Here is a 25,746-nt window from a genome sequence, read left to right as displayed (position 1 = left end):
ATTTTACTGAGCGGCGCCCGTTGTTGTGGGCAGAGTTTTACAACTGCCAACACGGAGCTTGAGCTTCACAACCCTCTGGTTCGCAAGCAGGCCTGACCTGGCCACCGCTTTTCCATGCTAAAGTTCAGATATGAAGTGGTTAGCCACAGCCACAGCTCTGCTGCAGCTCTTTGCCCAGGTCGGGGGCCCTCAGGAGTCTTGCCTTTTCCCCTTGTCTCTGTATTATCAACAGCTGGTCCTTGGGCAGATGAGTAAAGTAAAATGTGCGCAGTTAAAGATTCCTCTCACTGCTATGAGATTGAATTGCTGCTTGCTAATTGCTAAATAAAAATCACCAAAGAAAGGGAAGTTGTGGAGTTTTGTTTTTAGTTAGATGCTTTCAGAGGGCAATAGCTGTAGCTGTATTTATATAAGCTGCTGGCTTATATAAATATTAACAGTGGCAATTATGTTGAAAGAAAAATAGTGTGTGTAGAATGAGTGCTTTTTTCTTTTTTCCCTCTTTTTCCTTTTAGCAATCTGAGATTGTTTTGACTCTAACAATTCTTTTATAATAAAGCCTGCAGAATAAATAAGTCACTATTGGTGAGGATTTTTACAAAATAAAATAGTTTTACTCATTGCTTCTGTGTAATACATGCCTATTATGGAAAATTGGAAACTTGTAGAAAGAGAAGTAACTTTAGTCGGGCCACTTGAAGACTTTCTGATGTTTCTTTCTGGTTGTTGGTGTTTTTTAAAAAGTGTGCTTGTTACCAGAGTACCTATACAGTTTTGAAACCTTTTCTTTTTAGTTAACATTGTAATACGTAGACTGCTTGTATGGCACAGATTTTATGAAGACATGGCACTCATTCATTCGTTCAGTTGCTGAGTGTCTGCCTTGTGCCGGATGCCTGATGCTTTGCTCGTCCATGTATGGAGATGTGGGATTAAAGAACAGTCTAGATTGTAATTAGGAACTACAGATCATCCTGAGTTTTCATGTAAGTTTTAACTGAATCTGAAATCCCAGTTATTTCCTAGGAAGTCCCGCGTTTTGAGTCAAAAACATAATACTGGTTGATAATACTGTCCACTGATAATCTGGGTCTAAGAAATCACTGTGCCTAGGAGCCTTCTCCTGGCTAGAAAATGCTGGCCTGGAGCTGGTGGGGGAGCAGAGGGCAGACCAGGCCGCCCGTGGGGGAGCTGGTGTGGTTGGCTCCTGCACAGCGATTGTTTGCAGGACAGCAGGGCAGGGTTCATGGCAAGGTGTCTGACAAGAGACTTAGTCACCCACAGAGCACGTGACCGAGACCTTGTCCTCAGACGACTGGATTAGAATCTAAACAGATAGGAGATTTGATTTATCCGTCAATGTTAGCCAACTACCTCCTCCTCACCTTCTTCCCAAGTCTGGCTACAGATGGGCAGGCACAAGTGGACGAATCTTGGGGGAACAATGAGAGGACGGGCAGATATGCCCCGACTCAAGTCCTGCTTTCCCATGGACAAGATCCACACCACGGGCCAAATTCGTAACCTTTCCATGCTTCATCCTTCTCATCTGCCAAAAGAAAGTAGTACTGTCTGTTTACTGTGAATTAAGGAAGCACGAAAGACAGCGCCCTCTGACTCTATTTTCTAGCTCATCGGACTGAGTGTGTGTTTTGTCCAATTGCTCAAGCGCTGAACTCATCAAGGGAGTTTAGGTAGTATTAGGGCAGGTTGTGTGAATTTCTGACTGCACACCGCACTGGCAGCGCCTGGACCCACTGCTGCTTAGCTATTAGGAGCCATCCCTGGCCACAGTTTGGAAAGCAGACTTGCTTCCGATCCTGAATCCCTGTCCGAAGCCTGGTCCCCTTGGATACTGTTTCCTTGAAAGGTTCTCACATCCCCTTGCCTTAGCCCACTTCCTCCAGACTAGCGTGAGGGCCTTTTTTGATTTTACCGTTCTTCGTTCTTCGTACTGAATCGTGCTGTTCTGCTGGCTTCGTGTTCACAGAGTGTAGATCAAGAAACAGCATCCCGTAATCTCTGTATTTGAGATTCGGGGGACCACAGTGTGAGATTCTCAGGTAGATAGGTTTGTGATCAGTTGTTTGTGGACATGGAGGAAGCACTATGAAAGAGAGGGAACTGCCCCAAGACAGAGGGGGGTCTGTCAATGGTGCTTGCTGGGGTCTCACACCTGCTGCTCCCCCTCCCCCAATGCATTCTTCCTCATTTGTTGTCAGGATAATGTAAATGAGCAGAGAACAATCCAGTAGTTGAGAATTCTGTGACTGGCTTTCTGGAGAGCTCAATCAGGCCTCATTTTTTTTTTCTTTGAAACCCACCTCTCAGTGTTTTCATGACATTTCATGGTCTCTGCGTTTTATCACCTGAGAGCATGAGGTTGAGGGAGGACAGAAGCGCAACCGTGATTCCCTTGAAACTTGCCTGGCTTTCATCCTCCCGACTCTAAATCGAGCCCTGGAGCGGACCTTGTTCTCGGATGTCTCATCTGGAATTTCAGCGAGGTCCGGGGAGCCCAGCACTGGAAGCGTCTGGGGAGGAAGTGGGGTGCTGAAGCCAGCAGTGCGCAGCTTGACGGGAGAGCTGGCCATGGGCAAAAGCCATAGAGTGGTGTCTTGAGCCCCAGGCGTTCGCCTGGGGATCTGCGTGCTGCGGCGAACTGACTGGTAAGCTTGATGCTGTTCTGTAGGACCACCCAGGGTAGGGGACACGGGCTTGGAAACAGTATACAAAGCAGGTTAAAAAATGGAGCCAGTGCTCTCCCTCCCTCCCTGTACCACGTGGGTTCAGAACTTCCTTCTCTGGTTCCCCCTTCCAGCGCCGTGCCGCTGGCTGTGTTGTGGCAGGATCACTGGTGGCAGCGGCCGTTCCAGTCAGTGCGCCGACCGGCAGTGGAGCGTGAGTCCCCTCAGCGATCGCTGACTGTTCTCTAAGTGCGTAAACCGTGGGCACCCCAGGTGATCTGTCACACGTGGGTGAACTGTGTAAAGGAGACAGAAGTTAATCCTGCGGAGAGCTAGCTAGGTTGATGATACGTTGTACGATTTGGTGTTAGGGCAGGGTGCCCAGTGTGATACCAGTAAAGAGCACCTGTACAGATAGGTGTGCGATTCGATTTCGGAAGGGGGAGATGGAGAAACGGGGTCGGCTGAGGCGGAGGGCAGACCTCTGGGCGCTCACGGTCTGAACATGCCTTCTCTTGGGTACTGTCGGAGCTGCGCAAGGGTCTCAGAAGAGAATTCTTTGGGGGATGTTTGTGCTGGTGCAGTTACTACTTCTCCGTTACCAGAGCTTCTGCTGAAATTCAGCAAGATCTGGGGTTATTGAGAGGCAGTCCTTTTGAATAAGATGGTTGTGGTTTTGATGTAGCTCTCTGTTAACATTTTACCAGATTTTTACCTTGGAATTAAGGGCTATTAAGCAGAACAACAGAACAAAGGACATTTTCACTTTTTAAATGGCTCCTGGCTTCAGATCAGGACAGCTCTGGCTGTTGGGGCTACCTAGGGAGTGAACCAGCGGATGGAACACCTCTCTCTCTCTGCCTCTGCCTCTGCCTCTCTGTAACTCTGCCTTTCAAGTAAGTGAAATAAATCTTTAACAGAAAGTCTAAAAACCGTCCTGTTAGGGTTGCACATGAGTTGCATTGACTGGAGTGGCCTCAGGATGTTAAAGCCCCAGAGAGGACTTTGCCTGTGGTAAATGAGAGGGCGAGACAAATGTGTGGCACTTGAAGCGCGTTGCCTTTTTTTTTTTTTTTAAGATTTATTTTTACGTATTTAAAAGCATGCATGTGTGCGAGAGAGAAATAGAGGAAAGAGAGAGATCTTCCATCCACTGATTTACTTCCCACGTAACTAAGGCTGGGACTGGGCCAGGCCAAAGCAAGGAGTCTGCAACTCTATCCTGTCTCCCACGTGGATGGCAGGGGCCCAAGTACTTGGGCCATTATCCGCTGCCTCCTGGGCATATTAGCTGCGAGCTAGATCAGAAATGGAGCTCAAACCAGTACTCGTGTCGGATGCTGGTATCTTAACTGGCCCTGGTAAACTATCTCTTGCAGGCAGTGTCCTAGCCTAGTATTAATGCAAATATTCAGTGGTTAGACAAATCAGAATTGGTCAGTCATCTACCAGGTATAAAACCTGTAGGAGGTGCAAAGATGGATGTCGAGAGCCAGTCTTCACACTGAAAGCATTTATAATCTAGTTAGGATCAGAGGACACATACACTTGTGGAATATGCACTAAGCATATATATGTTAGGTGTTAAAAATGTGGCCAGAAAATATTAGAGGAATTCAAGGACCAGAATGATCTTGTAGCCTAGCTGACTGGCAGTGTCTTCACAGTGAAATGGGGACTTTCCTAAGGAGTGATTCTCACACGTGCAGTCCCCAGGCCGGCGGCACCGGCATCCTGGAACACACGAGGCGTCTGAGTTCTGAGGCTCCCTTGGAGCTGCCGAGTCAGGCCCAGCAGTGTCTGTCCGTCAGCACCGTGAAGTCCGAACATCTCGTCAGCAAGGACAGGGCGGCTCGAAGGTGAACTGAGTGGACTGCGGCAGGATTGGTGACTGGCGCGCGGCTGCAGCTGAGTTACAGCAGCGCCTGGAGGAAGGGGCCCTCGGAGGGGGAGGGTGTCCCGTGCCGTCTGGTTTGATTTCTGCTCAGGAGGAGTGCGTCTCAGCGCTTTTGGATGAATCCTGTTCTCCTCCAAACGCCCTTTGAAACCACGTTGTCACTTTCATCTTTTATCGCTTCCATCACTTAAACCATTTTGGCCACCTGGAAAGGGGATAGGATTGGGATTTTTTTTTTTTTTTTTAAAGATTGACTTATTTATTTGAACGAGTTACAGAGAGAAGGAGAGAGAGAAATCTTCCATCCGCCCTGGTTCACTCCCCTGATGGCAGTAACAGCTGGGGCTGGGCCAGGCTGAAGCCAGGAGCGGGGAGCTTCTTCCGGGTTTCTCACATGGGTGCATGGACCTAAGCACTTGGACCGTCTTCTGCTGCTTTCCTAGGCTCATTAGCAGGGTGATAGCCTGAAAGTGGAGCAGCTGGGAATCGAACCAATGCCGATATGGGATGCTGGTACCGCAGGCAGTGGCTTTAAACTGTTATGCCATAGCGCTGGCCCCATAAAGTGCATCTTTTGTACATAAAAAGTGGGATGTGTTCCCCTAACACTTCGGTGGCATGTTTTATATAATTCAGGGCGCTGGAGGCATCGTTAGAGTCCCTGCCCCATGCACTTTGAGGCTGCCCCCATTTCTCCTGGGCGGGTCCCAGAGGTTGATTTGGAACTTGATGGCCAGAGGAGACCTACTTGTTAGCCTGCGCTCACTGAGCTGCCCTGTGCCTGCAGTGATAAGTCTTTGCAGTGCTTATGTGAGTTATCTGAGTCTGCTGGAAACAGAAGGTAGGGGCAGGATTTTGGAACAGCATTTATACTGCTTGGGATGCCCGGGTTCGAGTCCTGGCTTCACATTCCAGCTTCCTGCTAATGGATATCCTGGAAGGCAGAGGTAGTGGCTGAAGCGCTTGGGGCCTGCCACTCATGAAGGAGACCTGGATTGAGTCGGACTTTGGCCTGACCCATCCATGGCTGTTGGAGGCATTTGGGCAGTGAACTAGCAGATGGGAAAACTCCGTCTCTCTCTCTACCTCTCTGGTAAGAGAGAGAGAAAAGGCTGGGGGAGGGGAGAGGGAGGGAAAGTATAAAGATTTTGAAGCTGGTTCAAGGGAGAGAAAAAATAACTCAGCATAAGACTGTGCCCATGGCTGCTAAGCTTTAAGCTCAAAATATGTTCCCCTTTGAGGCAAAGTGTGCATCAGTATCTTTATCAGCAAAATCCTAGGACAAGGAAGAGCAGAGGGCATTGAAGCGGTCCTTGTAGTTTCTTGTATCAAGATTTGACCCGGCCTTATCTTACAGGGACTGTTTTTTTTTTTTTTTTTTCTACAGAAAAATGTTTTTTGAACAAGCTCACAGATTCTGTGGTTGTTTGCATTCTTCAGATGAAGTATGTTATTGTCAGAAGTCGAAATTGACCTGCTTTGGGCTGGCTGTTTAACCTAGAGGCTGAGCCACACACATGCCATATTGGACAGCGTCTCAGGCTTCTGCACCTCTCTCTGTCTCTGGCTCCTCATGCTAGCTGCCTGCTCATGCAGACCTTGGAAGGCAGCAGTGATGATGCTGGTGGGGTTCCTGCCTCGCTTGTGGGAGACCTGGACTGAGTTTCCATGTGGCCATTATGGGCATTTGGGGAGTGAAACGGCGCATGAGTGTGCACTGACAAAATTCGAGAGGCAGAGAGAAAGATTAAAAATTGAACTGCTTTGTTTTTGGGTTCTGGCAATTTAGTGCAGAATTCAGAGCCTAGGAATTCAGCGCAGAAGTTTTGAGGATTTATGGCTTCTTAATATCATCACTATTTTTTTTTAAAGCAAGGATAACGTCCCCACTAGGCATCCTGTGCACTGCTCCTTGTGTCACCTTCTGTGTAAATCCTATGTTTTGACTGTGTGGCTAACCATCTGTCATTTGCGATGGGTAGAGTTTTGCAAGGTTGCAGGGTAAGACCCGTCAGCTGACGCTTGCTCACATGAGAGGCATTAAAAGGGTGGTGTGGCCAATGTCAGCCCAACCTTGCAGCTGAAGGCAAGTCACTGCGTTTGTCCAGAGCCATTTGAATAGGTCTTGTGACCAATTAATTGACTGCTACACAATCTCTAGCAAGGGAGCACAGATGGAGTGAGTCAGTCCAAGCTGCTCAACCTGCCTGCTGAGTGTTTTGTCTCGCCAACTGGAGTACAAGCTTAGGAACAAAAGTAGGAAGTGGGAATTGGGCAGTGTTTGTGATGGGTTCCTGAGAGCGTGTTTCATAGGAGGTGGATGCATCTGACTTCCTAAATCATTGGCGGGCTTGTTTTACATAACCAATGAGCACGCTGCTTTTTTTTTTTCTTCCCGCTTGTGAAAGAAGAAAGTAGTAGGCTGCTGGGAGCAGCTTGCCTCACATGCGGCGTAGTGAGTGAGATGATCCTTTAGATCTCCTCGTCCTGTGGAATGTCCCTCAAGTGACAAGGATTCATGTCCAGGTGCATGTCGACTTCAGGACAAAGCAGAACACTTAACCACTGAAGAGATGTGTGGCGGCACAGCAAAGACCACCACCCGGCCAGGGGCCTGGCAGGATTCGGCCCGATGTGTTAGCGATGCTGTTTCTGGTGCTGGGCGGATCTGCAAGACCCTTCTGCACACCAGGACTGGAAGACGTGCCGGGGTAGGAAGGGGCGCTGATCCCAAGGAACTCCGTAACAGGTTTGGAATTTTAGTTGTTTCGGAGTCTGATTGTTGTCCAGGTTACTGCTTAGCAAGCAGGTGGAATCGTGGTGATCTGAAGTCGTTTTCTGAGAGTAGAGAAAGGGGATCAGAAGCCGTCTTTACAGGAGAGGGGAGGCCTGGTGTGTTGAGTGACTGTGGTGAGTCCTGTCCACCTGCTTTCTTCTTGTTCCCTCCGCTGGAGCTGCCTTGTGAGGCATGGTTACGTCCTTGTCCCTGGTTGGAGCGTGGACGCTGAGGTCTGAAGTCCCTCCGCAGTGCGTAGATGAGGCACAGCGTGGCAGTTCTCAGGCGGTGGTCTGCAGGGTGGGTGCGTGGCTGTGCTTCTCTGATGGGAGGCAGGGCAGTGAGGAAGAGCGTTGTCCCGAGAGGCGTGTGTTACGGTCAACTGGTTTTCATAAAGTGGCTCGTCGGAAAAATCGCCCTTGCTGCATTCTTTCAGGTTGGTTGTTTCATCCATTTTGGGAAAATTATTTTCAGTAGTACTACCATTTAACTGAAACTCTATTTGTAAAGAATTTTATTGTATATTAATAAAAAGAAAAAAAATCTTAGAATTGCAATTTATTACAAAATCTTTTGATAGGAAGGAGAGCCAAAAGTTAAGCTCTGAGTCTCATGCTTAGTGTAAAAGCAAGTGTGTAAGTTCACATAAATGTGTATTTTTTCCCCATACAGAAATTTTCTCAAAATTAGTGTTTCATAAACTGTTTTCTCCATGAGTATGTTTCTTGGTTTGGCTGTTAGGAATCAGCTTCTGTCAGTTAAAAATCTCTCTCTCTCTTTTTTTTTTTTTTTTGGACAGGCAGAGTGGACAATGAGAGAGACAGAGAGAAAGGTCTTCCTTTTGCCGTTCGTTGGTTCACCCTCCAATGGCCGGCGCGCTGCAGCCGGCACACGGCACTGATCCGATGGCAGGAGCCAGGTGCTTCTCCTGGTCTCCCATGAGGTGCAGGGCCCAAGCACTTGGGCCATCCTCCACTGCACTCCCGGGCCACAGCAGAGAGCTGGCCTGGAAGAGGGGCAACCGGGACAGAATCCGGTGCCCTGACCGGGACTAGAACCCGGTGTGCCGGTGCCGCAAGGCGGAGGATTAGCCTAATTAGGCATGGCGCTGGCCTAAAAATCTTTTTCTTTAGTAGAAACTTAATAAGGTGGAGAGAGATGGTCCACCACGGTATTTTATAGTGTTGGGTCATGTGCTGTCCATACAGAGATCTGCTAGTAGACAAGAGGCAATGAAGGGTGAGGCACCTTAGAAACATGTCCCAGTATTCAGATAAGAATTTCACTTTTCTGGTCTTAAGTTTTTATCTGTTTCTTATCACGAAAGCTGAGTGATAACAGAGTAATGGAATGACACTCAGCTTATCAGGATCCTGATCCGGATCCCAGACCTGCTGCCCAGGGGCCTTGTATCTGACTCCTGGATTTTGTTGAGTTTTTCTCTCTCAACTGTTAAGCTATGTAGTTGGCTCATATTTTTTTTTTTTTTTTAAGATTTATTTTATTTATTTGGAAGAGTTACAGAGAGAGGTAGAGACAGAGAGAGGTCTTCCATCTGCTGGTTCACTCCCCAGATGGCCGCAACGGCGGAGCTGCACCGATCCGAAGCCAGGAGCCAGGAGCCAGGAGCTTCTTCCAGGTCTCCCATGTGGTTGCAGGGGCCCAAGCACTTGAGCCATCTTCTGCTTTCCCAGGCCATAGCAGAGAGCTGGCTCGGAAGAGGAGCAGCCAGGACTAGGACTGGCACCCATATGGGATGCTGGTGCTTCAGGTCAGGGCTTTAACCTGCTGCGCCACAGCACTGGCCCCAGCTCAGGCTATTTAAAAAAAAAATTTGTCCTTCTCTGAGATTCTAAGGTGTAGTAGTAGGGCCTTGTGTATTGCCTATTTTTATTTTAATTTTTTATAGTTCTCCAGATTCCCAAGTAATTATTTGGGTAAGGGAGTGGGTGTCCATCTGTGCAGAGCCAACCAGTTTTTTAGAACATTTTACTAAAATTTTTGCTATCAGTCACTGCTTCTCACTTTCACTGAGCTTGCTATTTTTTGGTATGGTTTTAATCATTTTTATTTAAGCCATACTTTATGCATGTTATACCTACTAAACCCTTTCCTTATCTTAACTTTGTTTAGAAGTTGCTTCTCTAGTGCTGAGGTTTTTTTTTTATATGCATTTTGTACAACGGTGACATGTATTTGGCAATTAATTGGAATTCATCTCTAGTCAGCCCAGTAGTCCTGATAGACCTCATCCAGTTTCTCTTCCCCGTCCTACAGTCTTGAAAACGCACTTTAAAATCTGGAGAATTGTGCTTGGTCTCCAGCGTTTCCTTAGGACTCGGGCCAAGCTCTGGGCTAGAAGTGAATTATTGACAGGAGCTTGCACTGTAAGGATCTGGCTCCAAAGTGCTCACAGCGTGTCTGTTTGTCCAAGTCATGTGGCGATCAGTTAGGTAGACTTCCAGCTACTTTTTTGCTCGGGGGTATTTTAAATCAGTAGTTTCAGGTGGCTATCTTGGTTGACCACACTGATAAGCAGGCATTGTTCCTCCTCATGACTTTCCAGTTATCCAAAAAATGAAGAGAGAGATTCCACAGACGCAGCCGTCTGCTCAGCAGTGGCGGCCGTGGCGGACGGACAGAGTCGAGTGCAGAAAGGAACATTGAGATCCTCGCTGTGGTACGTGTGGCACAAGACATCACAGGACACACGTCCTCCGGGAACCCCTCCTCTTTTATTTTAAAAGATTTATTTATTTATTTGAAAGTCAGAGTTACACAGAGAGAGGAAGAGAGGCAGAGAGAGCTTCCATCCGCTGGTTCACTCCCCAGTTTGCCGCGATGGCCAGAACTGCGCTGACCCGAAGCCAGGAGCCAGGAGCTTCCTCCAGGTCTTCCCATGCGGGTGCAGGAGCCCAAGGACTTGGGCCATCTTCTACTGCTTTCCCAGGCCATAGCAGAGAGCTGGATTGGAAAAGGAGCAGCCAGGAGTTGAACCGGCACCCATATAGGATGGCGGCACTGAAGGCAGCAGCTTTACCTGCTATGCCACAGCGCTGGCTCTAATCCCCTCTTCTTAACCTCTATAATGACAGATTTTTGAGGTTCAGTTTACTTCATGAAATTCTAGAGTCAACAGCTAAACTACAGTATCATGGTCTGTCACTCCTTGTTAAAATTCTGCTCAAGTGTCAGTATTTTTGAGATACGATGCTGGGTATATGATGTAGTCTTTGAAAAATTACTTCCAATCTACTTTCTTAAAATGCAGACTACAGCAAAGCTGCTACCAAGTTGCTGGTTGCTGTTAGTGTTGTTTTTCGTCACACTTTCCCAGTCCGTGGGGTCATTTATGTGAGAAATCCGGGCGCGCTGGGCAAGCATGCCTGTGAACGGCCGTGTCGCTGATGGCAAGAGCAAACTTGCGTGCCCTGGTCTCCCCGGTGCACCCGGCCCGCACGGAAGAGGAACTGAAACAAAGCACTTGGGAGGCAGTGGGGCTTCACACTTTCACATCGTGAAATTTGAATTCAGGAGAAATTCTCTGTCCTGCTGTAGAGTGTCCGCACTGGAAGAAGCTGAGGGATATCTGCATTCTCTGGTTGAAAGGGAATCCTTTCTCTGTCTGTGGTAGTTGCTTAGCAAAGCGAGTACAGAACCCTCCCCTTGCTTTTCCTTTGTGAACTGCTGCGCAGAGTTAAGCTGACCATGACTTTTCTGCCAGTCTTCCTTCATAGTAGCTACGCTCACCAGCTAGGAAACACAAAAATAGCCACAGATTGGGAGACAGATCTGCTAGGGCAACAGAGCGAAGAGTTCTGAAGTTTCTAGTAAAAGATCATTCAAAGGAAGCCTAAGGCAGGTCGAAGGCGTGGGCAGTGTTTTCATTGTGTTCTGCACATAGAAACGGTGTGAACACAGCTCTGCTTTGATACTGCTTAATGCAAGATGTAGCTGTTGGCCGGGTGGAATGAAGTGGGAGAGACAAAGCCCAGCCCCAGTCAGCTGACAGTCTTGTGCTTGTGACCAGCGTCCCAGGGAGGGTGCAGATTGCTGGGTGTGCACCAGGCATTGCTGTCCCAAGTTCCTCTGCCCTGCCTGCATGCCTTCCTCTGCGCTGGTCTTACCAGCGTGTGCCACAGGGTGGTTCCTCTGACGCTTTGCAAGGGCTCGGTTCCCCCGGTTGTTGGGTGGTTGGGACACTGAGATGCAGCCTCCCAGACTGAGTGAGTGAATGAGGGAGTGTGGTGGTGATCTAGCGTGGCCCTGGAGTCAGGTCTGCCTTGGGCTTCAGGAACAGTCATCTTGGGGGGCTGACACTGTGGCTCAGCAGGTTAAGCTGCCTCCTGCCGCACTGGCATCCCATACGGGCACCAGTTTGTGCCCCAGCTGCTCCGCTTCCAGTCCAGCTCCCTGCTAATGCACCTGGGGAAGCAGCAGAGGATGGCCCAAGTCCTTGGGCCCCTGCACTCACGTGGGAGACCCAGAGGAAGCCCCTGGCTTTGGCCTGGCTCAGACCCTGCCATCATGGCCCTTTGAAAGTTACCCAGTGGTTGGAAGACCCCTCTCACTCTCTGCTTCTCCCTCTCTCTAACTCTTTCAAATAAAATAAATATTAAAATGTAAAATAAAAGAAGGCAAGCAAATGCATTAAAAAAAAGTTCACCCATCCCCCTCTGAGGAGTGAATCAGAGCTGTCTCGCTGCAGGGGGTTTTCACGGAAGCTGACCACTGACATGACTTTGGTCTGGCTCTTACTTTGTAAAGTACTGATGACAGCTGGATGCGGCACGTGTCAGTTCATCACCGTGAGGAACTGTGTCCCGAGCAGAGGTGGTTCCTTCGCACATGAGGCCAGGTTACTCCAGCTCTAGTGTCGACACGCCAAGCATCTTTGTGCTTCTGCTCAGCCCCGTGTGAACTGAAAATGCGCGCTGACCTGGCCCACAGTTCCTGGTCCTCCTATTATGACTCCTGTGTGAGTCAGGCTCTGGCTTAGCCTTATCCTTTTATTGTTATAGTAACAAAAGCTGGATAACTGCTGAGCAGTGAGGTAGCAAGCCCTGGTGGGAACTGGTGAGATCAGGAACTTGTGACCCGTCTAAGATTATCCTTCGTCTCCCAGTCACCGCTCACCAAAGGATCCAGCCTGTGGGCTGCGGAAACACCGAGGTTCTTTGGAGTTTTTCTTCCCTTCTTTTTTGTTCGAAGGGGATGTTTGGGAATTAGTGATACATGCATTCACCAGCTTTCATCCCCAAGTGCCTAATCCTTCTATCTTATTAAAGATCGATTGATTGATCTAAGATGCAGAGACAAGGAGATCAATAGAGCCACCTTCCAAATGCGAAATGCGTGCAACAGTTGGGGCTGAGTCAGGGCGAAGCCAGGAGCCAGGAATTCCATCTGGGTCTCCCACATAGGTGACAGGGACTCAGGTCCTTGGGCCATCGTCCACTGCTTGCCAGGTGCATTAGCAGGAAGCTGGAACAGAAACAGAGAAGCCAGGACTGAAACCAGGCACCTGGATATGGATGTGGGCATCCCAAGGGGCGGCTTTATCCCACTATGCCATGATGCCTCCCCCTCTTCTATCAGTAAGACCGAACGCACACACACACACACACACACCCATCACCATCACCACCAACAAAAACCACCTACTTTAAGGTCTTTATAGAATAGACGTGAGTGAAAATCCATTTCCCTCACTGTTCCATTTTCATGCCTTACCCTGCTCCAAAGCCTACAGTATCTGATACAACAGTATCAGAAAACCCCGTAAAGTTGTTATTTTTTCCACTGACTAATTGTTTTCTTTGTAGCTGGTGTCTGGGGTCCTTTCCAGCTCTAATATTTGATTATCTGAGACCCAAAGATATTAGAGAAATGTGGAGACTTGGCCCTCGGTGATCCAGGGAGCCGAAACTGTCTGGGGGTAATCTTCCCATGCGAGGGAGCAAGCCTTGTAGGCATTTGAGGAAGCGCGTTCTCAGCAGAGGGGACAGAATTTCAGAGGTCTTAAGGCGTGCCTCCTGAAAAGAGAAAGGTGGCCTGAGGGCACTCGACGAGTTGGACTCAGAGTAAATGCTCTTTCCTGGGAGTGTGAGTAGGGCAGGGGTGAGCTGGCAGGCAGGGCCGCAGCTGCTCACAGGGCTGTGAGAGGAGAAGGTTGCCTGCCCCGTCTCCCTCCCACTGGCCCTTCCTGATGGCAGAAACGCCTGGCATTGGGCCCTCACTTTGTGTTTAAGCATTGTTCTCTCTAGGCAGTACCTGATGCCTGGATTTCTTCTCTCTGTCGAGACGATTAAGACCACATGGGAGGACTGGGTAATAGACTATTTTTCAAATAGAACAGTTCTAGGTTCATGGCAAAATGGAACAGAAAGTAGAGTTCCTATATACCCGGTCTCACCGAGGGCCTCCCCGACTACCAGCGTGCCTAGCAGAGTGCATTTGTCACAGCTGGAACTTTAGCATCATTACCCAAAGTGCTTAGTTTACAATAGGGTTCACCCTTGCTGTTGCATGTTGTATGGGTTTTGACAAATGTATAGACACATATCTACCATTCTTACAGGACAGTTTCACTGCCCTAAATTTCCTCTGTGCTTTGCCTGCTCATCCCTCCCTCTCGTCATAACTCCTGACAATCACTCAACTGTACTGTCGCCACAGTTTTGGTGTTGGTTAGACTCATTCACTATGCAACCATTCCAGACTGGGTTTTTAAACTTAGAAATATGCATTTCTTCCAAGTCTATTTATATTTCTTCCTTTTTAAAAATAAGTGTTTGATAGGCAGAGAGACACAGAAACATAGACAAAAGAGACTTTTCATCTGCTGGCTCTCATCCCAAATGCCTGCAACAGCTGGGGTGGGGCCAGGCTGAAGCCAGGAGCCAGAAACTCTGTCTTGGTGTCCCGTGGGAGCAGCAGGAACACAAGTACTTAAGCCACCATGAACCTGCCAGGTGCATTTGCAGGAAGCTGGATTGGAAGCAGAGGCGAGACTTGAGCCCAGGCCCTCCAGTGTGAAACGCAGGCATCCTCAGCTTAGCCTGCCATACCACAACACCCACCCTTGATAGCATGTCTCTGTGTTGCGGTCTGTCGTAATATGCCATTGATGATTCTTCTGTTCACTTCCTGAAGGACATCTGTTGCTTCCATGTTTTGGCAATTATAAACAAAGGTGCCACACATCTGCGTACAGACTTCTGTCTGGATGTACCCATTCAGCTTATTTGGGTAAATATCGAGGAGCACAATTGCTGGATTTTAAGAAAACAATACATTTAGTTTTTAAGAACAGCCGAACTGTTCCATAGTGGCCATACCCCCAGTCCTGAGTCAGTGCTACCTTCACTTCATCTTTGACAGCCTTTGGCATTGTCTGGATTTGTTTTCTAGGCTTTGCCCGTTCTGATTGGCCTGCAGTGGTTATTTCACTTCAATTTGCCCTCCTCTAATGACATATGTTGGGGAGCATTTTTTTATGAGTTTGTCATCTGTTTTGTCTCATTGAGGTGACTGCTCAGGTCTGTTGCCCATTTTTACACCAGTCTTTGCAACGTGAGTGTAAGCTGAGTTGTAGATATTGTATCATATAGTATATAAACCATATAATCTCACGTTTCACTTAGTGTAATATCGTGATAGTTTTCCTATATTATTAAAATTTTTAAAAAGATTTATTTGAAAGTCATGGTTAAACGGAGAGGAGAGGCACAGAGAGAGAGAGAGAGAGAGAGAGAGAGAGGGAGGGAGGGAGGTCGGTCGGTCTTCCATCCAATGGTTCACTCCCCAATTGGCCACAATGGCTGGAGCTGTGCTGATCCAGGAGCCAGGAGCTTATTCTGGTCTCCCACATGGGTGCAGGCGCCTGGGGACTTGGGCCACCCTCTGCTGCTTTCTCAGGCCCTAGCAGAGAGCTGGATTGGAAGTAGAGCAGTCGGGTCTCAAACCAGTGCCCATGTGGGATGCTGGCGCTTAGGCCAGGGTGTTCACCCACTGTGCCACAGCGCTGGCCCCTAAAATGTTTTTTAATTTTTTTTTTATTTTTTTATTTTTTTTGACAGGCAGAGTGGACAGTGAGAGAGAGAGAGAGAGAGAGAGAGAGAAAGGTCTTCCTTTTGCCGTTGGTTCACCCTCCAATGGCCGCCGCGGCCGGCGCGCTGCGGCCGGCGCACCGCGCTGATCCGATGGCAGGAGCCAGGAGCCAGGTGCTTTTCCTGGTCTCCCATGGGGTGCAGGGCCCAAGCACCTGGGCCATCCTCCACTGCACTCCCTGGCCACAGCAGAGGGCTGGCCTGGAAGAGGGGCAACCGGGACAGAATCCGGCGCCCCAACTAGGACTAGAACCCTGTGTGCCAGCGCTGCTAGGCGGAGGATTAGCCTAGTGAGCCGCGGCGCCAGCCGGCCCCTAAAATGTTTTTAAGAAGAATTTTTAATGACTTAAATGGATGGCTTCAAAAAATTAGTGTGTATTTTGCTAGTGGATATTTAGTTTCCAGTTTTTGAATCTTAGAGTGTGAGAACAAGCCTATGTTTGTTCAGATTTCTGACAGTCTCCTTGGAAGAGAATTTTCCATGTCGGAAATTGGCAGGAGATTGACTTTTCCCTCCGAGTGGAATTTGAAAATTGAGAGATAGAAAAATCATCAGGAATTGGAAGCCAGATTATCACCGCTTTATACAGTGGCTGGTGTGTGCGGCTGCAAGGGGGCTGCCTGATAGTGAAGCCCCACGTTAGACAGACTTAGCAGCTCCGTCATAAAGGCCCACCCGCACAGGAGCCCGCTGCCTAGAACTTGGTAATGAGGAGCAGAGTAGTGTGTGTGTGTGTGTGTGTGTGTGTGGACATTCACGAATGAGAATTTGTTCTTCCCTGGGAAAGAGCAGGTGTAGATGAAGGGCGGTCGGAAGTGGCAGACTAGTTGTGGATGCCCCTCTGATTGGATACCAGAAGCAAGGGAAGAAATCCCCCAACCCTGGCATCTTTTGAATTAAAGTCACTGCTAAATAAAATCACCACTTAACAGATGTGGCGAGGAGGAGCTTTGTTCTTAACGTTAAAAAAAAAAGTATCCATTTGTCTAAGATAAATTCACTTGATTCAACAATAAAAATATACACACCAAGGTAAATATTTGACTTACATTCTTTCCATTCCCATTGAGGTCATCAGTTTTATTAGTTTCTTATATGTTGCATTGTATTTCTTTTGTGCAGAAGTTAGTAAACACAAATGCACATTCTTTCCTCACACAAATGGTAATTACTATAAACAGTGAACTGCTTATTGCTGTTTTGACTTTAGAATCTGGAGATTTGGGAGGTCTTACTCTCTTTTTCGCTCCAACAACTTCTTAGTACTTTGTGTGAATGTCACTAGTGACTTTGATTGGCCCCTACCAGAGCCCTCTGTGGTTGTTTCCGGCGAATAGGCCGCAATCCTGTGCCTGGATCTGCGTGATTCCAGAAGTGGGGTTGCCGGGCCCAAGTTTAGATACCCGTGTGATTTTGACAGCTATGACAAGATGTCCTTCGAGTGTGGTCCTAACACTGTGCATCTCTAGAGTGGAATATTTGGCTTAAAATTCTTGTCAGTCTATGATTTTAATTACGATTTTGTTTAACATGATTTTAATTAATTGTAATTTTTAGGAGTGAGGTTTAACACATTTTAATATGTTGAAGAACTATCTTGTATATTTACACATAAGCTATCTGTATCCTTTGTCCACTTTCCTATTGTTTTGTAAATTTTTTTCTTTACTGATTTCTATTTGTTTATATAGTAGAGAGATTTGTGATATGAACTGCTAATTATTTTAAAGATTTATTTGAAAGTTAGAGTTACAGAGAGTGAAGGAGAGACAGAGAGAGATCTTCCAGCCACAACAGCTGGGAGAGGGCCAGGCCAGAACCAGGAGCCATGGATTGCTTCTGGGTCTCCCATGTGGGTTGCAGGGGCCTAAGCACTTGGGCCATCTTCCTGTGCTTTCCCAGGCCATTGGCAGGGAGCTGGACTTAGAAGTAGGGCAGTGGAGACTCAACCAGCGCCTACATGGGATGCTGGTCTTGCGGGTGGCAGCTTTACCCACTACACCACAACACTGGCCCCCAGCTGCTGGTTTTTTTAATGAACTTTGCAAAATAGCCTTTGATACTCGTGTACATAAACACACAGTCATCCCTCAGTACCTCTTCCCCAGCTCTCCACTGCTTTGTGGATGCTCAGTGGTATAGTATCTGCATATAACCACACAGTCCACTTGCATCCTTTAAATCATCTCTAGATTACCAGTGATGCCTAATGCAATGTAAATGCTATATAGGTAGTTGTTACACTGAACTTTTAGGAAATAATGACAAGAAAAAAAAGTCCAGGCCGGCGCCGGGGCTCACTAGGCTAATCCTCCACCTTGCGGCGCCGGCAACTGGGTTCTAGTCCTGGTCAGGGCACCGGATTCTGTCCCGGTTGCCCCTCTTCCAGGCCAGCTCTCTGCTGTGGCCCGGGAGTGCAGTGGAGGATGGCCCAAGTGCTTGGGCCCTGCACCCCATGGGAGACCAGGAGAAGCACCTGGCTCCTTGCCATCGGATCAGCGCGGTGTGCTGACCACAGCATCCATTGGAGGGTGAACCAATGGTAAAGGAAGACCTTTCTCTCTTTTCTCTCTCTCTCTCTCTCTCTCTCTCTCTCTCATTGTCCACTCTGCCTGTAAAAAAAAAAAAAAAAAAAAAAAGTCCGTACAGGTTCAGCTCAGGCAAAGTTTAAAGTGCCTTTAAAAAAAAAAAGATTTATTTGTTTGAAAGGCAGACTTAGGGAGAGATACAGAAAGCTTCCATCTGCTGGTTCAATCCCCCAATGGCTGCTGTGGTCAGGGCTGGGCCAGACCAAAGCCAGGAGCCTGGAACTCCATCTGGGTCTCCCAAGTGGATGGCAAGCACCCAAGCACTTGGACCGTTTTCTGCTGCTTCCCAGGTGCGTTAGTAGGGATTCGGATTGTAAGTGGAACAGCCGGGATTTGGACTAGTGCTCATATGGGATGCTGATGTCACAGGTTGTGGCTTAACACACTGCCCCGCAATGTGGGCTTCATAGATAAAACTTTAAAAAGAAATGTTTGTCTCTGGTTGGTTGAATCTACAGATGGGGAACTCGCATGAGATTGCCATACTGCATGCATATATATATATATATATTATTTTATTTTGACAGGCAGAGTTAGACAGTGAGAGAGAGAAAGGTCTTCCTTCCTGTGGTTCACCCCCCAAATGGCCGCCCCGGTGTTCCTAATTCTGTGTTCTGTTCACGATGTCGCCAGCATTTTTGTTTTTCCAGTGGAGCAGTTTTTCACCTCGGAAGGAAGCTTTTCACTTCAGACCAAGGGTGAGCTGGAAGGCAAGAGGTTGTTCCCCTGGCTGGTATGCCCCTGGTGTTACGCAGATAGGCGGACGTGTTAAGAGAGCACAGAATTTGGAGTCAGCAGGCATTGATCTGAATCCTGACTTTGCCCTTGCTGGTTGTAACCTTGCTGAAGTCTCCTCATCTCTGTGTAAAACAGATTATGTAATGCAGCTCACACAGGACGTTTGTGAAGGTCAGTTCAGGTGAATTCTGTAAAAAGTGTGCGGCAGACTCTGAACTGTTAGGCAATTATTTGTGTACGTGCCGCACAGTTCTGGTCACCAGTTCTCCCCCACCCCCGCCTATATTTAAACACCAGGCCTTCGGGAATTAGGCAGTAAAAAAAAAAAGCAGTTCTTTAATATTATGGAAACCCATTTGATACAGTACTAGGGGAGCAGTTAACAAACTAAAAACCGCAAATGAGTTTAATAAATGATAAAAGGGATTGCCTTTTTAGGGGAGGCAGGGGATGGAGAAGGGTGGGAAAATGTGGCTTATGAAGGCTGAAAAGCAAGTTCAATACATGTCATTGTCTAAGGCTGAACTATGTGTTTGAAAATTGCATCTGAATGCCTTGAATTCACGAAGGTGGTTTCCCTGTAGGAGTTCACCCACCGCCTCATGCTTGGGCTACCAAGAAGCCTCTTCAAGGAAACAGTAATTAAGAGTATTTGTCTTAAAGCAGTAAGAGATTCTGCTTGAGGTTGCTGTTGCAGTCGCCTTTTTTGCTGTTTGTTTTTAAGTTTTCAGGAGCTGGTTGAGTAGCATGGTTCAGATTTTTTTTTTTTTTTAAGATTTATTTGAAAGACAGCTACAGAGAGAGGTAGAAGCAGAGAGACATGAAGAGAGGTCGCCCATCTGCTGGTTCACTCCCCAAATGGCTGCAATGGCCAGAATTGACCTAAACTGAAGCCAGGAGCCAGGAGCTGCTTCCTGGTCTCCCACGTGGGTGCAGGGTCCCAAGGACTTAAGCCATCTTCTCCTGCTTTCCCAGGCCATAGCAGAGAACTGGATTGGAAATGGAGCAGCCAGAACTCGAACTGACACTGCAGGCGGCAGCTTTAACCTGCTGTGTCACAGCGCCGGCCTCCGGTTCAATATTCTAAAGGCACCAAGTCATAGTAGGAGGGTCTTCAAAAAGTTCATGTTACATGTGTCTTATTTCAAATCTTTTTTTTATACCACAATTAACTTACCTCTTAATGCCATTTTTTCCACGGGTTTTTGAACTACCTTGGTGTTACTGAGCACCTGGCTGTCTTTGAACCACTTTACATTTCATCATCAGAGCAATACTCATGAGGTAGATGCTACATGTTATGCCTACTAAGTAGTGAAGATTTTGAGGAGCACATAGCTGGGAAGAGGCAGAGGTAGGACCTGAGCCCAGGCTGCCTCTCCCACTGCTGTTTGGATGAGTGTGTATGGAATAGCGCAGAGACAGCCTTTTTCTTTTCTTTTTTTTTTTTTTTTTTTTTTTTTTTTAGTTATTTTACAGAGTTACAGACAGTGAGAGAGACAGAGAGAAAGGTCTTCCTTCCGTTGGTTCGCTCCCCAAATGGCTGCTACAGCCAGCACTGTGCCGATCCGAGCCGATCCGAAGCCAGGAGCCAGGTGCTTCTTCCTGGTCTCCCATGGGGTGCAGGGCCCAAGCACTTGGGCCATCCTCCACTGCCTTCCCGGGCCACAGCAGAGAGCTGGCCTGGAAGAGGAGCAGCCGGGACTAGAACCCGGCGCCCGTATGGGATGCCGGCGCCCCAGGTGGAGGATTAGCCAAGTGAGCCACAGCGCCAGCCCCAAGACAGCCTTTCTGTAATGAATCATGAGCTGAAAGGCCTACTGCTTTATTTCAACAACTCTGCCATCTACTCCTGAGACAATTAGCGTGACTGTTTCATTAGTGTCTTTCTAGAGATACTAAGCTTAGATGAGAAGTCCCCAGCTTTCCCCTTTTCTAGACACAATACAGCATGCCATACACATGTTATGTAGTAACTTTTTTAGTGTTAGAATTATATCTTGGGCCGGCACCGCGGCTCACTTGGCTAATCCTCCGCCTTGCGGCGCCGGCACACCAGGTTCTAGTCCCAGTCGGGGCGCTGGATTCTGTCCCGGTTGCCCCTCTTCCAGGCCAGCTCTCTACTGTGGCCCGGGAGTGCAGTGGAGGATGGCCCAAGTACTTGGGCCCTGCACCCCATGGGAGACCAGGGTAAGCACCTGGCTCCTGCCTTCGGATCAGCGTGGTGCACCGGTCACAGCGTGCTGGTCGCGGCGGCCATTGGAGGGTGAACCAACGGCAAAGGAAGACCTTTCTCTCTGTCTCTCTCTCTCACTGTCCACTCTGCCTGTCAAAAAAAAAAAATTATATCTTGAGGCTTATTATATAACTGCCTTCTTTCTTTGTTGTATCCATAAAATACTCCGTTATTTACCCAACCCATGTCAGTTTGCTTCCAGTTGTTTACCTTTTTACATATAGTCATTTTGTACCTGAGCAAGTTTAACTGTTGGATTCATTCCTATAAGTGGAATTGCTGGGTCAAGAGTGTGTGTGTTTATACCCAATTCCTTTTTAAATTTATTTTGAAGGATTTGTTTATTTACCTAAAAGAGTGATACGGAAAGAGAGATCTTCCATCTGCTGACTCCTTCCCCAAATGTCCCAGTAGGCGAGGCTGGTTCAGGCCACAGGCAGGAGCCAGGAGCACTGTGTGGTTCTTCCTCGTGGGTAGCAGGAACATCAGTACTTGCATGGTCACCTGCTGCCTCCCAGATGCGTTGACAGGAAGCTGGATTGGAGATGGAGTTGGAGCCGAGTACTCTGATACAGTTGGCAGCCAAGCCCAGTGGCAGCTGAACCCACCACATTACAACACCCACACGTACCCATCTCTCCCTCTCCCTCTCCCTCGCCCTTTTTTTTTTCCTTTAAGATTTACTTATTTTAAAGGCAGAGTGCCTGAAAGGGAGAAACAGAGATCTTCTATCTGCTGTTTCACTCCCCAAATGGCTGCAACAGCGGGAGCTGGGCCGATCCGAGGCCAGGAGCTTCTTCCAGGTCTCCCAAGCACTTGGGCCATCTTCTGCTACTTTCCCAGGCACATTAGCAGGGAGCTGGATCAGAAATGGAGCAGCTGGAACTTGAACTGGTGCCCACATGGGATGCTGGCACTGCAGGCAGTGGCTTTACCTGCTGTGCCACAGCCAGTCCCGCATGCCCCACGTGCCCATCTCTTTAAGAAACAATATTATACACCTCAAAGACGGGTGTCTATTTTGGCTCTACCATTTTGCAGGCAAAAGACCTCCTAGAATTAATTACACATGAAACGTATGTTGAATATTTATTTATTTATTTTGACAGGCAGAGTTAGAGAGAGACAGAGAGAAAGGTCTTCCTTCCGTTGATTCACCCCCTAAATGGCTGCTACGGTTGGCGTGCTGCGCTGATCCGAAGCCAGGAGCCAGGTGCTTCTCCTGGTCTCCCATGCGGGTGCAGGGCCCAAGCACCTGGGCCATCCTCCACTGTCTTCCCGGGCCACAGCAGAGAGCTGGACTGGAAGAGGAGCAACTGGGACAGAATCCAGTGCCCCGACGGGACTAGAACCCAGGGTGCTGGCGCCGCAGGCGGAGGATTAGTCAATTGAGCCACAGCGCTGGCCTGAATATTTTGAAGTTCATTCATTCATCCATTTGTTATCTAAATACAGTTCCCCTGGAAATGGGAGAGAGAATGAGAAAACCTTACCTTAAGGGGAAGATGTAACTGGCATCAACAGGATTTCACCTCTAGCAGCGCCATTGTGCATTGCAGTAATCCAGGAAGTATCAGTGAGTCTTGCTGTTGTGGTTGTGCCTACAAGAGTATTAAAGAATCAGCCCAGTGAGTGCTGAATTGATGCACGCATGGGAAAAACAGCAAAGCTCCTTCCTTCATCAGTGGACTTTGTTTTTAAAGTTCTGGTGGTTTCTAGTTTACAGACTTCTGAAAACAATGAGTAGTGCTTGCTTCAACGTTAAAGGAACCATTTTGGTTCTGTGGGCTCTCAAGGGGAGAAAGGGAAGAAACAGTTATATTAATAGCAACAAAAACAACAGAAGCTGGCAAGGCAGCCACAGGAGAGTCCTGGCTGCATGCTTGACCTGCCCACTCGGTGTTCCCCTGGCCTGAGAAGAACCTGTACTTTACCCCCTTCGAACTTTAATTAGCACCTTTCGAAGCGTCTCTTGCTTACAGATGTGTTAATATTAAGAAGCAGGCTTTATCAGGATGAGGAGTCCATCCAGAAGGGTTAAGGGCTGTCGTGCAGTGATATAGATGAATTCATTAAGGTTGCTTTCCTCTAAGTACCTGCTGAGGTTGTCTGCCCCAGATTACTCTACACACTCAGTAGACAACTTGGGATTTGGTGACTTAGGTTTGGAGCAACAGAGCCTGTGGCCTCCCTCTGGCCCCCCAAGCTTTCAGACGTCCAGTGTGGTACTCTGCTCTTCTGTCTGTGCCGTGGGTGCCCGGGAGGGGTGGTGGTGCTGTGAGTGCCGTGTACATACCCTAGTTCAGATTTTTCACCTGACGTGACCCTGAACTCGGCAAACAAAGAAATTCAGTCTTTCCCTCTTCTGTACTTCGTGGTTCCCTGTTCGTAGCACCCGAACCTCACTCCTAATCACTGCTGTGTGAGACTTTATGCAGACTGACGTGGTTTGAGCTGGTGGCCTTTGCAGGGTAGCATTGTTCCAGTGGCAAGAGGGAGGAGCGAGCTCAGTTACAAACAACCTACCTACACATGTGTGCTTTCAGCTGTCGCTCAGGCAGGGGTCTGTTGTGTTCAGGAAAAGGTAGGGACTGGAAAGCTACTTATTTCCATAACCACTGCATTGTCAGCAGTCCTTTGTCTCACAGAGCCAAAATAGCAGAATCTCCGAATCACCTTTGGGGAACTGACCTGCTGCAAGGCTGCTGACAGTCTCAAGTCCACTCAGAGTGCGTGTTTATACACTGGGCTGGTGAAATGTTCATTTGGGTTTAATTTTGGGGTGTGACTGTATCTTGGTCCCTGGAGGAAGTGTATCTAAGACACTGTGATATAAGCATCTTTCTAAAAACCTAAACAGAATTCTAAAACGCTTGGCCAGGAGGATCCAGTTAAAGCCTCGTGTATCTGAATTGATCTTGAAGCATGCTTTACAGTTCTGGAAGCACTTGCATACTTAACCCTCTGTGTTCCCGACAACCTTTTGAGACAGGTGAGGCAGACAGGTTTGAGGAGGGCTGAGCCCTAGAGTCAGCTTTCTTTAAGTCATCAGGGTTGACAGTGGCAGACTAGAGTCAATGGCTCTGCCTGCCCTGGTAAGTGCTAATCCATGTCCCAAACGTCCTGTCTTCTGTGACTTGCCCCGGTCTCTCACCCCTACTTCGTGAGCTTGAGCTCTTGGTCATGTAGATTCCCCATAAGCCACAGAGGCATTTGTCTCAGTACCTGTAGCAGAATAATTAACTTAGTTATTTCTGCTTTGGCCTTCTCATTTCAAATTGTAAACATTTTGAGTTCAGAACTGAATCTGGGGGCCGGTATTGTGGGGCAGCAGTTTAAGCCTCTGCCTGTGACGCCGGCATCCTATGTCAGTGCTGTGTCGAGTCCCAGCTGCTCCACTTCTGATCCAGCTCCCTGCTAATGTGCCTGGGAAAGCAGTGGAGGATGGTCCAAGCACTTGGTCTCCTGCTGCCCAGACGGAGTTCCAGGCTCCTGGCTTCAGCCTGGTCCAGCTCTGGGTGTTGCAGCCATTTGAAGAGTGAACCAGTGGATGGAAGATCTCTTTGTTTCTCCACGTCTGTGTAGCTCTGGCTTTCAAATAAATAAAACTACATCTTAAAAAAAAACTGAACCTAGTTAGTTTCTCTTTGTGGCTTCCATGGTGGCTGGGTTAAGCCAGGTGCTCAAGTGTACAGAGCATTGAATGCAGGCTCGTGCTTTTGGATTTAACAGCAAAGTGCTTTCTGTGCCATGCTATGAATTATAAGGATTTAGTCTTTCATTCCATGTTGTTCTTTTACAAAAGGAATAAAGGCATTATGCATTTTCTACTTTCTTAAAGATACATTGCATACGGCTGCAGCATTTCTAACTCTTGATAACAGTGGGGTACATTGAATTGGAATAGTTTGCAAGTTAATATCTTGAGGATGGTATTAAGAATTAAAGCTTCTTGGCTGGCGCCGCGGCTCACTAGACTAATCCTCCGCCTTGTGGCACCTGCACACCGGGTTCTAGTCCCGGTTGGGGCGCAGGATTCTGTCCCGGTTGCCCCTCCTCCAGGCCAGCTCTCTGCTGTGGCCCGGGAGTGCAGTGGAGGATGGCCCAAGTGCTTGGGCCCTGCACCCCATGGGAGACCAGGAGAAGCACCTGGCTCCTGCCTTCGGATCAGCACGGTGCGCCAGCCACAGCGTGCCGGCTGCGGCGGCCATTGGAGGGTGAACCAACGGCAAAAGGAAGACCTTTCTCTCTCTCTCTCTCTCTCACCACTCTGCCTGTCAAAAAAAAAAAAAAAAAAAAAAAAAAAAAAAAAAAAAATTAAAGCTTCTGGCCGGCGCTGTGGCTCACTAGGCTAATCCTCCGCCTGTGGTGCCGGCAACCCTTATGAGTGCCGGGTTCTAGTCCTGGTTGCCCCTCTTCCAGGCCAGCTCTCTGCTGTGGCCTGGGAAGGCAGTGGAGGATGGCCCAAGTGCTTGGGCCCCTGCACCCGCATGGGAGACCAGGAGGAAGCAGCTGGCTCCTGTCTTTGGATCGACGCAGCGTGCCGGCTGTAGCAGCTGTTTGGGGGGTGAACCAATGGAAGGAAGACCTTTCTCTGTCTCTCTCACTGTCTAACTCTGCCTGTCCAAAAAAAAGAGTTGAAGCTTCTGTTGAGGATTGGCATGTTTCAGCATTTTGTACTGTATTCCTGACTGCAGGACGGTAACTCAGTG

The 25,746-nt window shown here is 48.2% G+C and overlaps 1 protein-coding gene across 9 annotated transcripts in view; it reads left to right on the top strand.

The window, feature by feature from the left end:
• Positions 1-25,746, top strand: part of FNIP2 (folliculin interacting protein 2) — a 135,372-nt gene that overhangs the window by 32,208 nt on the left and 77,418 nt on the right. The window contains exon 1 of one of the 9 annotated variants that reach the window (XM_051831666.2): positions 6,452-7,333. The exons of 7 other annotated variants lie outside the window; for them this stretch is intronic. In XM_051831666.2, the coding sequence (XP_051687626.2) occupies positions 7,158-7,333 (176 nt within the window). In that variant the 5' untranslated portion in view covers positions 6,452-7,157. Of the gene's footprint in view, positions 1-6,451; positions 7,334-25,746 lie in introns of those variants that run through there. One more of the 9 variants, XM_051831669.2, reaches the window with a different exon arrangement.

This window comes from Oryctolagus cuniculus, chromosome 8 (genome assembly GCF_964237555.1).
Source record: "Oryctolagus cuniculus chromosome 8, mOryCun1.1, whole genome shotgun sequence".
NCBI lineage: Eukaryota > Metazoa > Chordata > Mammalia > Lagomorpha > Leporidae > Oryctolagus > Oryctolagus cuniculus.
Note: the sequence above shows the minus strand (reverse complement) of the source record. Positions and strands in the feature narration are given on the sequence as shown.